This window comes from Triticum urartu, chromosome 5 (genome assembly GCF_003073215.2).
Source record: "Triticum urartu cultivar G1812 chromosome 5, Tu2.1, whole genome shotgun sequence".
Taxonomy (NCBI): Eukaryota; Viridiplantae; Streptophyta; class Magnoliopsida; order Poales; family Poaceae; genus Triticum; species Triticum urartu.
This window is the reverse complement of record NC_053026.1, coordinates 608,343,139-608,357,154: the sequence shown is the minus strand read 5'-3', so window position 1 is coordinate 608,357,154 and position 14,016 is coordinate 608,343,139. Positions and strand designations below refer to the sequence as shown.

General features: G+C 46.8%; 2 protein-coding genes across 2 annotated transcripts; both read left to right on the top strand.

The window, feature by feature from the left end:
• The first annotated feature begins 3,046 nt into the window (after positions 1 to 3,046).
• LOC125511178 (dolichyl-phosphate beta-glucosyltransferase) lies at positions 3,047 to 6,219 on the top strand. Its single transcript, XM_048676479.1, has 11 exons — positions 3,047 to 3,247; positions 3,311 to 3,381; positions 3,470 to 3,527; positions 3,614 to 3,720; positions 3,890 to 3,935; positions 4,791 to 4,925; positions 5,014 to 5,103; positions 5,199 to 5,312; positions 5,406 to 5,489; positions 5,601 to 5,665; positions 5,777 to 6,219. Exons 1-11 carry the CDS (start codon positions 3,164 to 3,166, stop codon positions 5,961 to 5,963), a joined length of 1,041 nt encoding a protein of 346 aa, XP_048532436.1. The 5' UTR covers positions 3,047 to 3,163; the 3' UTR covers positions 5,964 to 6,219.
• A 207-nt stretch (positions 6,220 to 6,426) lies between these two features.
• On the top strand, positions 6,427 to 11,493 carry LOC125511177 (pentatricopeptide repeat-containing protein At4g21065-like). The gene is made up of 5 exons (XM_048676478.1): positions 6,427 to 8,483; positions 8,804 to 8,983; positions 9,091 to 9,370; positions 9,952 to 10,112; positions 10,241 to 11,493. The coding sequence occupies exon 1, from the start codon at positions 6,528 to 6,530 to the stop codon at positions 8,352 to 8,354; it is 1,827 nt and encodes a 608-aa protein (XP_048532435.1). The 5' UTR covers positions 6,427 to 6,527; the 3' UTR covers positions 8,355 to 8,483; positions 8,804 to 8,983; positions 9,091 to 9,370; positions 9,952 to 10,112; positions 10,241 to 11,493.
• Positions 11,494 to 14,016: the final 2,523 nt, after the last annotated feature.

Sequence of the window (14,016 nt, the reverse complement as noted above, 5' to 3'; positions counted from 1 at the left end):
CGTATATAGGTAGGTATGGTGGACTCATATGGAACAACTTTGGGGTTTATGGGATTGGATGCACAAGTAGTATTCCCGCTTAGTACAGGTAAAGGCTAGAAAAAGACTGGGAAGCGACCAGCTAGAGAGCGACAACAGCCATGAACATGCATTAAAATTAATCAACACCGAATGCAAGCATGAGTAGGATATAATGCACCATGAACATAAATATCGTAGAGGCTATGTTGATTTTGTTTCAACTACATGCGTGAACATGTGCCAAGTCAAGCCACTCGAATCGTTCAAAAGAGGATACCAACCTATCATACCACATCACAACCATTTTAATAGCATGTTGGCACGCAAGGTAAACCATTATAAGCTCCTAGCTAATTAAGCATGGCATAAGCAACTATAATCTCTAATTGTCATTGCAAACATGTTTATCCATAATAAGCTGAATCAGGAACGATGAACTAATCATATTTACAAAAACAAGAGAGGTCGAGTTCATACCAGCTTCTCCCATCTCAATAAGTTCATCATATAATCATCATTATTACCTTTCACTTGCATGACCGAATAGTGTTGATAATAATAACAGTGCACGTGCATTGGACTAAGTTGGAATCTGCAAGCATTCAATAAACAGGAGAAGACAATGCAATATGGACTCTTGGTTAAATCAACAATAATGCATATAGGAGTCACTTCAACAATTTAATCATGGTATTCTCCTATCGACCTCCAAAGAAAAGAAAAGAAATAAAACTATTTACACGGTAAAGCTCCCAACAAGTAAAAGAAGAACAGGAAATCTTTTTGAGTTTTTTTTTAATTACTACTACAAGCATGGAAATTAAAACTAGCTAAAAGCTACAACTATTTTTTTTGTTTTTCTTAAGGTTTATCAAACACACAAGAAGAAAGCATAAAAAGGAAATAAACTAGCATGGATATTACAATGAAAAAGTATGAGCACCGACAACTAGCAATGACCGTGTGAACATGAATGTAATGTCAGTGGGAAATACGTACTCCCCCAAGCTTAGGCTTTTGGCCTAAGTTGGTCTAATGCCACGGATGGCCTGGCGGATATCAAAAGTTGTAGTTGGGGTCGTATTGAGATGCATCAGTCATTGCATCGTGGGCTGCAGCTTGGAGGCGAGCTATCTCAGCCCTCCTCTTATACTCTTCCACCTCCTCTCTGGTTATAAAATATCTCCCTTTTGTCTAAAAGTCAAAGAAAGTAGAAGCAGGGAGAGCGACATGATAGGTGCGTCGTCTGTCAAAGATTAGTCGGTACTAGAGGAACTGATCGTTCCTCTCAACAAAATGATGGCGAACCATAGCCTCATAATCCAAATAAGCAGGAGGCAACTCAAAATCATCCTCACGTATGGTTATACCAAGAAAATTAGCTATACGGGTTGCATAAATTCCACCAAAGAAATCTCCATTAAATCTATTATGATGCAATCTACGTGCAACAATGGCTCCCAAATTATAAGATTTATCTCCTAACACAGCACTCCTAAGAATACTGAGGTTAGGGACACACATATGACATGCTTCATCTTTACCATTTATGCACCTACCTATGAAGAGAGCAAAATAATATATAGCAGGAAAATGAATGCTCCCTATGGTAGCTTGTGCTATATCTCTAGATTCCCCCATAGTTATACTAGCAAGAAAATCTTTAAATTCAGATTTGCGAGGTTCACTAGCACTACCCCATTGGGGAAGTTTGCAAGCAGTGGTAAAGTCCTCTAATTCCATAGTATAAGAATTTTCATAAAGATCAAACAGGATAGTTTGAGAATTACGTGAAGATGAAAATTCAAACCTCCCCACAAAGGAACTAGTGAGATAGTGGTACTGACGGCATTTTTCTGCCTCAAAGCTCACAAGATCAGCATTACGCAAATATGCGCTAAATTCTTCCTTAATTCCTGCTCGATCCATGAAGTCCTCTGAAGGCCATTCACAAGGCCGCACTGGAGCGTCCCTTGGTGGCTCATCATCAGCATCACGCATTGCAAGCCTGGGTCCTTGTTTCCTTGAAGAACCACCTTGGTACATTTTCCTAAACATATTTCTTCCTTTGAAAAATTTCTGAAATTTTTAGTAACTTCAAATAAAAGTAAACCAAACTCAACAAAATTGGTAGCAACTACTCCTACAAGTTCCTAGAGCCTATATCATGCATCAAAACTACTTTTGACCATATAAATTTGACATGCAAGCTCAAGAACATGGTTACCTAAGCAGCAAAAAATGCAATGAATAAAGCACTAGAACAAAAACTAATTGGACCATTGAAGGAGTCACATACCAAGGAACAATCCCCCAAAGCAGTTTTGTGAGAGGTGCTTTGAGCAAGGAGATCGAAAATCGCAGCAAAATGAGCTAGAACTCGAGTTTGAGCTGGTTGGTGATTTTTTTGGGAGGAAGAAGAAGTGTGTGGGTGCATGCACTCGGAGAATTCTGAGAGAATGGCTGCATGTTTACTGATGTGCCACGGACCGCCGTCCCAAACGCGGTCGCGATCGCGCTTGTTAGAGAACTCCGCCACAGACGTGTTTTCTCCCACAGAGTTGAAGCTCAAGCCCTTAGGGGTTACCCCATGCAAGCCGAAGGGCATTGGAGATCGTCTGAATATGGAGTGTATGCCGGTGTAGTACCTTGCCCGCCAGCGACCACTTCGTCGGTTCCCCCTCCTTGACGTCGTCAATCACTAATGGCGTGGCTTCTTCCTCAGTTAGATCTAACTTGCCCATCGCCTCCTCCAGCCTCGCCCTTGCCGCGCGCGGCGAGAGCGTTCCTTCATCTTCTTTGCCGGCGCCGGATGAACTCATCTTAGCGCCGCCCGAGTGTGCCTCGCCGATCGAGATCAGGCGCGCGCCACCGCTTCCCCTTGAAACCCTAGTCGCCTATCGGGAGGCTCCTAAGTTTTCGGAGAACTTTTTTGCTAACTCTCCAACCATTTTGAAAATCATTTGAATCGAAAATGCCCAATGTGTCACCACTTCCCACGATACTATACGTCTATACGGGTAGCACACAAACCTGCCGGCTCCCGCAGATCTGCCCGACCCGGCTCCGGGAACCTGGAGTGCACGCGAGGGGAGCAGTAGGTGGGGTTTGGGTCTACCCACGACGCCCACCGGCCGTCGCGATGGCCGGCGCCGCCTGGCCGCTCTCCGCCGCCGCGGGCCTCCTCCCCGCCTCCCTTTCGCTGACCCTCCTCCTCGGCTCCCTCGTACTGCCCTCCCTCCCCCCCTCCTCCCGCCGCTGACGCCCTCTCTTCTCCTCATGTGCGCAGGTCGTCGTGCTCGTGCTGGGCGTCGCCGCGGTATTCCTCGAGCACATCCGCAAGATCGGATGCATGCACTCGTAAGCCTCCTCTGCACTCCCCTCTTCTCTCTCTTGGGATCTGGCCCTCTCCGTCGTTGACTGGTCCGCCGTTCGGATTCGGCCGCAGGATTGAGAGGACCGCCGTCTCGGACGCCTTCTTCGAGGACCCTGGCTCGCTCAAGAAGGTGCTGATTGCTCGTACGAATTGTTTGTGCTGTGGCACGGTGTGCACGCTAGGTGTTTGCTCATTTGCTTGTGCTGCCTGTCGTAGGTTCCCTGCCCGTCGATTTTTGACCCTGCCGAGAAGTACATTTCGTTGATCGTTCCTGCTTACAACGAGGAGTGTCGGCTCCCGGAGGCTCTTACAGAGACGCTCAAGTAAGGCCCTGATACCAGCATTCGTTGCTCTGTCAAGTTTCTTATCTTTGAACAGTACTGTGCAGTTTGTACAACCAGTTGCCTGTATGTAACTGCAGCTTCATCTGATAGGCGATTGCTTGATACGCTATGTTAATCACTGTATTTCTTTTCTTTCTTTCTCCATTAGCTACCTGAAACAACGCTCATCTGCCGACAAGTCATTTACTTATGAGGTATGTGAGAATTGAACATGTTCATCATCTTTATTTGATATGATAAATTTGGATGGTGCAAGCTACTTCTGCAAGCGGAACTAACTTGGATTTATTTAGAAGATTATGCATTTTAGTATCACGTTCTTCATTTGTACTTAGTTTGTTTTGTTTTGTTTTGGTCTAAACACGAATGTCATTTCCGCTCCTAAATTCTGGATACCTATAGCCCCCCTCCCCTCTCCAGATATGAAAATTGCCTGCAATGGAGTTTGACCCGATCTTTAGTATAGTGAGTAGAATATGACTGTATTGCAGAACTTGAATTGCTATAGTTTTTTTCTGATGAACTATTCATTTGGTTGTAAAACCAAACTAAAGACCTGGATCTAGGATTACAGAGTTAGATTTACATCCGCTGTTAGTGTTTAGAAAGGCCCTGACAAAGCTGCATAAATTTTCCCAGAGCTACATCGTATTAGCTTCTGAATATTCATCACTTGTCCTTTATATATTGTCCCATGTGATATTCATAATTATGCTCTATGCACCTCTGATCTTGGTAGCTATGCCTTTGTGAGATCCACAACTAATTCACATTAAAAATGTAAGTTATGAATAACGCCTCACTGAATCCAGTAGATGGGTTGATGAGACCTAAATAGAATCTGAGCTGCCTTTGCAATGGTGCAGAATTCAGTCAAGCATACCTATCTACTACACGTGCTATTCGAAATCTTGTTATCATTGTCATTTGCATCGTTTTGTATTGACCTAGGCTGATATTTAGCATTTTGTGGCACGTCTTATATAATCCTGTATCTGTTTAGCACAATTTGAAGGTTTAATATATGTTATTTTCTTGGTCTTATTCAGGTATTGATTGTCGATGATGGAAGTACTGACCGTACCTCAAAAGTTGCCTTTGAGTATGTAAAGAAGCACAACATTGACAATGTTCGAGTTCTTCTACTTGGAAGGAACCATGGGAAAGGTGAAGCCGTCAGAAAAGTGAGTGTTGAACTACCCACCCACACACTAGTTTCAACAAATCAACTCTAATTGATGCTTTCCAATTATTTGTGGAAGCATTGTCTAGGGGATGCTCCATTCCAGGGGTCAACTCCTACTCATGCTTGATGCTGATGGTGCAACTAAGGTCACTGATTTGGCAAAGCTTGAAGCTGAGGTCCGTCAGACGCTCAATCCAATACCATGTTGTTGGGCTTGTTTTGATTGTGATGAGCATAATATCTTGATTTTTGATTTTTTTTTTGCTGTTAGGTTCTTGCATTGGCGGGGAAAGCACTCTCTGCTAGTTCATCCCAGAGGCTATCTGATGTTGAAATTGCTGTTTTTGGTTCCCGTGCTCATCTGGAGAAGCAGGCTCTTGCCACGGTACATCTCCTGAAATCCATCATTTTTGATTCTGTTTCCTAGTCTCTTAGGTTCCTCCCTTATGCTGTATATGCTTTTCCTGGCTTACTGCAGAGGAAATGGTACCGGAACTTCCTTATGAAAGGTTTCCACTTGGTAGTACTGTTGACCGCTGGTCCTGGAATCAGAGATACACAGGTATGCTTTGGCCAACATAAGATGCGCTGATGATTCCTATTTGCGTTTTTTCTTCTTCTCGGGAGGCATGCTATTTATTCGCTTCATTTGCTTGATTATTACAAATCCCAGTGTGGCTTCAAGATGTTCACTCGATCTGCTGCAAGGAAACTCTTTACAAACATCAGACTTAAGAGGTATTTTTTTTCTGAAAGGGAAAATCCCACGATACTATCTAGTATATAATACAATAATCTTGCAAGGAATAAATCTGGATGTTCATTCTGCCCTACTTACTGCATGGCCAGGTGGTGTTTTGATGTTGAGATTGTGTACCTATGCAAGCACCTGAGGATCCCGATGGCAGAAGTATCTGTCAGCTGGACGGAGATACCTGGGTCCAAAGTGCGCATGACAAGCATCCTGCACATGGTGTTTGAGCTCCTGCTGATCAGAGTAGGCTATGGGCTGGGCATATGGAAAATTTACTCATAGACCCTGTCCTGGGTAACTCATTAGAGCTTAGGTCTCGATCGCTTCAGCGTATACACCAAACTTAGTTCGTCACTTTGAAACACAGCTACCAAATTAGTTCAAGGAGCATTGTAAAACTTTTTGAGATTTTTGACTGGAGAGAAGAATCCAGTTCGAAGTGTATGTTGGTGTTTGATCATAGCAAGATCTTGACATATGCTCACAGCTCACATGTATTTTTGCTCCTTCTGATAAATTCTCTGATATTTTTGCTGTCTTTTGTTTTTATCACAAATGGCACATGTTTCTCTTAACTGAAGAAAAGCAGCTTGTCTCTTCAGACAGTCTGACAAAATTGTAAACTTATTAATCAAAACGACCAGAGAAGATTATGGTGGTTTCTGTGCAAAATATCGCAATTTGCCTGGCTAAATTTCGAAAGTTGCCAGTTCTGCTTGCATTGTGCACGGCTTCGCTTCAGAACGCACATGTTTGCGCCGTAGAGGAACCAGTTTGAGCTCGAGCGCAAGCAGCGAAGGTCAAAACCCGCAGGACCCACGGCTCGCCTGCAATGCGTTCGAGCAAATGCCGCCCCGGCCCCCGCTCCGCTCGCCTCCGAGCCGCGGCCCTTACACCACCGCGCCGCCGTCGCCGCCGCGCGCGGCCGAGCAGCACTGCCTCCGCCTCCTGAAGCGCGCCACGACGCCGGCGTCGCTCCTCCAGCCCCTGGCATTCCTCCTCAAGTGCGGCCTCCACTCCAACCCGCTCGTCCTCACCAGGCTCTTCGCGGCCGCGGCCTCCGCCGCGCCCGCGCTCCTCGAGCCCCTCGTCGCGGCGCTCCTCCGCCCGGGCCTCCCGCTCGATGCCTTCCTCCTCAACACCCTCATCCGCGCCCACGTCGCGTCCTCGCTCCCCTCCGCGCGCCGCAGCGCCGCGGCCTTCTTTCCGCTCATGCTCCGCCGCGGCGTCGCCCCCAACAAGTTCACCTTCCCGTTCCTCCTCAAGTCCTGCGCCGCGACGCCGGGGTCCCCGGACGCCGGCCTCCAGGCCCACGCCGCCGCCCTCAAGTTCGGGTTCGCCGCCGACCACTACGTCTCCAACACGCTCATACACATGTACTCCTGCTTCGGGGCCGGGTTCCTCGGGGACGCTCGGAACGTGTTCGACAGAACGCCCAAGGACAGCGCCGTCACCTGGAGCGCCATGATGGGGGGGTACGTGCGTGGCGGGCTGTCGAGTGATGCCGTCGTGCTGTTCCGGGAGATGCAGGCCAGTGGTGTGCGACCCGATGAGGTGACGGTGATTGGGGTCCTTTCGGCCGCCGCTGATTTGGGCGCGCTCGAGCTCACGCGCTGGGTTGAGCGGTTTGTGGAGATGGAGGGAATTGGGAGGTCTGTGACGCTTTGCAATGCGCTGATCGACACGCTCGCCAAGTGCGGGGATGTCGATGGGGCAGTGGCTGTGTTCGAGGGGATGGAGGAGCGGACTGTTGTGTCATGGACGTCGGTGATTGATGCGCTTGCGATGGAGGGTCGTGGGAAAGAGGCTGTGGCGGTGTTCGAAGAAATGAAGGCTGTTGGAGTGCCACCTGATGATGTCGCATTCATTGGGGTGCTCACTGCATGTAGCCATGCTGGAATGGTTGATGAAGGCCGTGGCTACTTTCACTCAATGAAGACAGAGCATGGTATTGAGCCTAAGATTGAGCATTATGGTTGTATGGTTGACATGTTTGGTCGTGCTGGCATGGTCGAGAAGGGGTTGGAGTTTGTCCGTGCGATGCCCATGAAACCAAACCTAATAATTTGGCGGACTCTGGTTGCTGCTTGTCGTGCTCATGGTCGGCTCGAGCTTGGCGAAAGTATCAGCAGGGACCTTCTCAACGAGTACCCAGCTGATGAGGCCAACTACGTCATGCTCTCCAACGTGTTCGCGTTGACGCAGAGATGGAAGGAGAAGTCAGAGATTAGGAGAGAGATGAGTAAGAGAGGAATTACGAAGGTGCCAGGCTGCAGCATTGTTGAGCTTGATGGTGAGGTCCATGAGTTCATAGCAGGAGATGAGTCGCATCCGCAGTACAAGGAGATATACAGGATGGTTGAGGAGATGTCAAGAGAGCTAAGGCGCATTGGGCATATTGCAGCTACATCAGAGGTCCTCCTTGACCTCGATGAGGAGGACAAGGAGGGTGCGCTTCAGTGGCACAGCGAGAAGCTGGCGATTGCATTTGTGCTCCTGAGGACTCCTCCTGGAACACAGGTCCGGGTGGTAAAAAACCTACGTGTATGCTCCGATTGTCATGCGGCGATTAAGTGCATATCGCAGGTTTATAACCGGGAGATCATAGTGCGTGATAGGAGCCGTTTCCATCGCTTCAAGGATGGTTCCTGCTCGTGCAAGGATTTCTGGTGATTGCAATTGTGTTTCACCAGGTTATCCTGTTTCTGATGGTGCAGTGAAGGGTGGATTGAACTTCAACGGCACGTGCAGGCGATCGTGAACTCATGATGTATTTTCGAGGAACTTCTGCAAGTCCTCGAGGTTTGCCAATTTATATGTAATACAAAGCTTTCAGTGGCCAAAAACTGATGTTTACTGAAGATTACTGGAAGTAGCACTGAAACATATAAACATTCAGACACTTTATCTTGTGTACTGAATGTCTCACCAGTACACATTTAAGGGCTAAGATTTCTTACAAGAACCTAGACCATTTTGCAAACATATCTAATGCGTCCCGAGTTTGCATCTTGTTCGAATCATGTAACCAATCTAAACTTTTGAAGATACCATTCTCTATGCATAGACAAACTTCATGACATGTATATATGATAACAGTATGATGCCTTTTGTTCATGCAGGGGCAGATAAATGTGTCTCCAAATCTTGTGCTCTCTCAGTGGCCTCTCTGAGTTTCTTTGGCACTGTTCTAAGCCTTGTGTACTGAATGTCTCATCAGCACACATTCAAGGACTAAGATTTCCTACAAAAACCTAGACCATCGTGAGAACATTTCTAATGTGTACCCCAGCTTGCATCATGTACGAATCATCTAATTAATCCAAACTTTTGAAGATACCGTTCTATGCATAGACAAACTTCATGACATGTATATATGATAATAGTATGATGCCTTGTGTTCATGCAGGGGCAGATAAATGCATGTCTTCTGCTCTCTCAGTGGCCTCCCTGAGTTTCTTTGGCACTATTCTAAGCCTTTCCTCAACTATCTCATTCCCCATTGCTTCTTCATTCATGCAGTGAGTTTGTAACTTACTATGCATCTATGAACTGTCTGCCACCAATGCTTTGAAGCTTTCCCTGTTCTTGTACGCCCTTGCCTTCTCATTATTGCAGGGATCTGTTAAGTCAATCTCAGCCTCCTTGCGCAAGTGATCACATCATCATTCACTACAGGGACTACATGGGTAATATTTCTCTGTACTTCCCTTTGTAGAGTCTCTCATTTTATAGGATTCTGCTTTCAATAGCCAAGAAATTTGTTTCCACTGCATGGATCAAACACATTTAAGCCTGTATTTTCTTGTTCGCCTCTTCTGTGTCTAGCTCTGCCAGAACCTCCCACACAGCCAATCTTATGAACCTCCCTGTATCTGCTGTTAGATCAAACCTTTTCGATATAGCATGATGTGTATCTTATTTGCCTGCATGGGTGGAGTCAGAAGTAAACATATGTTAATCTACAGGTCTAGTGTACTGTGGACCCGTGGTCAGTAGTTACTCTGTTTTTATGTTGACACTTGAGTTTCTCTATAATTTTTTTTAACTCTGATATTCATGGGATTACAGAATCTTATACATATTGACACTTAATGATTCTGCATGAAATATAAAAAAAATCCAATCAAGGTCTTCTCTTTTTTCCCTTCCATAGAGTTGGCTTAAATATACCTGAAGCAGTATTACAAGTCCAGCTTACATTTGGCACGATGGCAATTGGCAAGTGCCGGAATTCAACTGCACGTTTTCACTTTCCATGCCCATGCAGTATGAAGCGGAAAGTATCTTGAGCATGGCGCTTGGGCGGTGTGGCTCGTTTTTTTTTTAAGAATGGTTTCTGCCTTTCTGGTCATGGAAATTTACGATTCACAGAGTTGCTGCCAATCAAGAAGGGTGCTGCCATGCTTCAATGCACAAAATGCTATGTTGGTAAAAACTGGAAGAAAGACTTTGTCTCATTTATCAGATTTATTTGAGAATTATTTAGAGAATTCTATTCCATTTTCTTTCTATTTAGAAAACCTATGGAGTCTCATTGCTTTCTTTCTTTTTTTCAGACATGCTAGCATGGACCACTCATGTTTGGCTTAAACATGGGAAGGAAATTACAACCAGCTGACGGGCCGAAGCATCCATGTCTCCAGCTAGGCTCTCCACAATATGCACAAGAAGCAGAGGACCTTGTCAACTTCAAAGTCATATTGCGCAGTCTATTTGCCGGTTCTGATGGCGGTGAGGGTGACGCAGCCTTGTTCCTAACTTTCTGGATGGTGTCAGCAAAGTGCGCTAGCATGATAGGATTTGATGTCTCGCAGTTTTGTGATGTCAATGGCTATGCTAATCTTAGCCAAGGCTTAGCCTTTGCACAAGCTTAATCAGTTCCTGGAGCTCTTGATCAGCTGCCGTTTCAGCCAAGAAAACATCCACTTTGACAAGAAGCTCCTCTGGTGATGTCAACACATGTGGTGAATCTCCAAACTGACCTGACGATTGGTGGTAACCACACGTCGCCTCCATTGAGGATCAATGAGGCTTCTAGTCTGAGTAATCCTATGAACTCCCTGATGTTCTTCGACGCCTTTTCAAGTGCTTCCACTGTGCTCTCCAGCTTGTCCTCAGCGCTAGAGAAGAGCGCCACCGAAGCGGTGCGGATGCATCATGCCATGCTGGACCACACATTTCTCGTGAAATACAGTGGTAATACCAGCACCATGCTGGTCATCATTGTTCCAGTGAGTGGCTTTGTCTGTTGCATGATGTTTGAACCTGAGAAGCACCTCGTCACCATGGGCGGCAGCCTCCTTGAGCTTCTCCAGCCACTGGACCAGCGTGGTACTTTTTATGGTCTGCTTCGCTCACACCTCGACCGCGCTGCGAATCCTCACGAGGAGCAGCTTCTCATCAGCGGCCATCTGCCAGTTGAAGTTCTACATGAACTTGGACACTGCCCTGTCCTGTCACCACGGCGGCCACTGCTGCGGCAATGGTGGCAACCACTTGTGCCATGGCTAGCTCTCAAACAAGGTATGTGACTAACTAGAGTCTCTCAAATCTATAAATACATATAATTAAGGATTGTTCTGAGTGTCCCCCATCGCAAAATGTAAAATTAAGTAGTCAGTGAGTGTATGAGACTGTGGAAACAACAAGTTATGGACATAGTTGGTGTCAGCCACCCTAAGGTCGACCGACACTAAGAAAAAAAACATGGAATTTGTTCGACGGACACAGCAACACCAAGCTGTCAAAGTATTGCACATCCCAAGACAGCCTGTCCCCAGTACGCATGAAACTGCAGAGATCATCTGCTTCATTATCAGAGCAAGCCGCTGTCTCGTTTCTGTTAGGAATATGCAACTTGTATTCCCATGAGGCCATAGGCCGATATATATATACATGTACAGGTGTGGAACATATGTAGGAAACCCCTTATACAACGGGATAAATACAAAGGGGTACATGACTTATATTATAACTCTAACACCCCCCCTCAAACTCATGGTGGATGAACAACACTGAGTTTGGAGAGATAAAAGCCATGTTGTGCTCTAGTCTGAGCCTTCGTCAGGAAATCCGCCAACTGTAACTCGGAAGGCACATACTGAAGAGCAATAACCTGATCCTGCACAGCAGCACGCACATAGAACGCATCAACACCAATATGCTTGGTGAGCTCATGCTTCACAGGATCGCGTGCAATGCTGATAGCACCCGTACTGTCAGATAAAAGCAGAGTTGGTGTAGTGACAGAAACACCAAAATCCTGAAGTAACCACCGTAACCAAGTCACCTCTGCCGTCAAAAGAGCCATTGCTCGCAACTCAGCCTCGGCACTCGAACGGGAAACTGCAAGCTGTTTCTTCGTCTTCCAGGCAATGAGAGAACCACCAAGAAAAACACAGTAAGCAGAAAGTGAACGGCGATCGGAAGGATCACTAGCCCACGTAGCATCCGAATAGGCCTGGAGCTGTAAAGAACTGGAGCGAGGAAAGAATAGACGGTGAGATATCGTGCCTCGAAGATATCGAAGAACACGAAGGAGATGACTATAGTGAACCGAGGTGGGGGCAGAGACAAACTGACTCAGAATATGAACCGGATAAGAGATGTCCGGACGAGTGACAGCTAGATAGACAAGACTGCCAACAAGATGACGATAACGCGTCGGGTCAGGGAGAGGATCACCATCAGTAGCACGAAGGTGAACATTGAGCTCCATAGGAGTCTCAACAATGCGCTCGTCAGTAAGAGCAGCACGAGCAAGAAGATCCTGGATATACTTTTCCTGGGATATAAAAAAGCCATCAGAGGTAGAAGAGACTTCAATCCCAAGAAAGTAGCGAAGAGGTCCAAGATCAGACATAAGAAACTGCTCACTAAGACGGGCCTTTACAAAGGCAATATACTCGGGATCATCCCCCGTGATGATCATGTCATCAACATAAAGAAGAAGAAGAGTCCGACCACGAGGAGAAAGGTGAATAAACAATGCTGGATCATGAGCACTGGCTAAAAAACCAGCAGCAGTGATCACAGAAGCAAAGCGCTCAAACCAGGCGCGGGGGGCTTGCTTAAGACCATAGAGAGAGCGACGAAGACGACATACCATGCCATCAGGAACAGAATACCCAGGTGGTGGCTGCATATACACCTCCTCACGCAGCTCACCATTAAGAAAGGCATTCTTAACATCAAGCTGAGATATAGACCAGTGGCGTGCAGAGGCAACGGCAAGAAGTGTACGAACAGTGGTCATATGAGCCACAGGAGCAAAAGTCTCGTCATAATCACGACCATGCTCCTGCTGAAAACCACGAGCCACAAGACGAGCTTTGTGACGCTCAAGAGAACCATCGGAGCGAGTCTTAACCTTGTAGACCCACTTACAAGTGATCGGACGGACTCCGGGAGGAAGAGAAAAAAGATCCCAGGTACCAGTGCGTTCAAGAGCAGCAATCTCCTCTGCCATCGCAAACTGCCATTCAGGATGAACAACAGCCTGACGGTAAGAAGTCGGCTCAAGAACAGCAGCACCAGCGGTGGGAAATCCAAAGCGATCAACAGGCGGACGAGGACGAGAACGCAAGCCATAAGTAGGCTGGGAGGAAGATGACGACCCATCCACAGAGGCATCGACTGGTCGTGGACGACGAGTGTAATGCTGAGGAAAAGATGGGATAATCGAAGGAGGATTCGGCAAGGTAGAATCAGGGGGTGGCGACGAAGAAGTCACCGGAGATGAAGGTGTAGAATCCGGTGACAGGCTGGGAGAGGAGACCGGGGAGGAAGTCACCGGAGATGAAGGTGGAGAACCCGGTGACATGCGAGGCGAGGAGACCGGGGAGGATGGTGGCTGCAAATCAACTAGATGGGGAGAAGAAGAGGAAGTGAAACGAAGAGGTACAGTCTCGGCGGAGGTGATAGGTGAGTCAGGAAAAGTGAGGAAAGAGATATCCTGCACTGAAAAAGTCGAGGAAGATGGGCGTGGGTAGAAGGGACGAGACTCTTCAAAAGTCACATCTCGAGAGATACGCATCCGACGACCAATAGGATCCCAACAACGATAGCCCTTATGCTCATCACTGTAGCCTAAGAAGACACACTCAACAGACTGAGCGGTCAGTTTGGTGCGTTCGCGAGGGGCAAGAAGGACATAGCAAACACAACCAAACGAGCGAAGCATCGAATAATCGGGAGAACGATCAAAAAGTCGCTCAAAAGAGGAACACCACCCTGTAGAGCAGCGGAAGGCTGTATATGATAAGATAGGTGGATGGGAGACGGCCTCAGCCCAAAAATGAGGCGGGAGAGAGGCAGCAATCATCAATGCACG

Excerpts from the sequence above, each read along its gene's own strand:
- LOC125511178 (XM_048676479.1), top strand. The coding sequence starts at position 3,164 with ATGGCCGGCGCCGCCTGGCCGCTCTCCGCCGCCGCGGGCCTCCTCCCC. Across the intron at positions 3,528-3,613 it reads ACCCTGGCTCGCTCAAGAAG|GTTCCCTGCCCGTCGATTTT; the intron begins GTGCTGATTGCT and ends TGCCTGTCGTAG. Across the intron at positions 4,926-5,013 it reads AAGGTGAAGCCGTCAGAAAA|GGGATGCTCCATTCCAGGGG; the intron begins GTGAGTGTTGAA and ends AGCATTGTCTAG.
- LOC125511177 (XM_048676478.1), top strand. The coding sequence starts at position 6,528 with ATGCCGCCCCGGCCCCCGCTCCGCTCGCCTCCGAGCCGCGGCCCTTAC.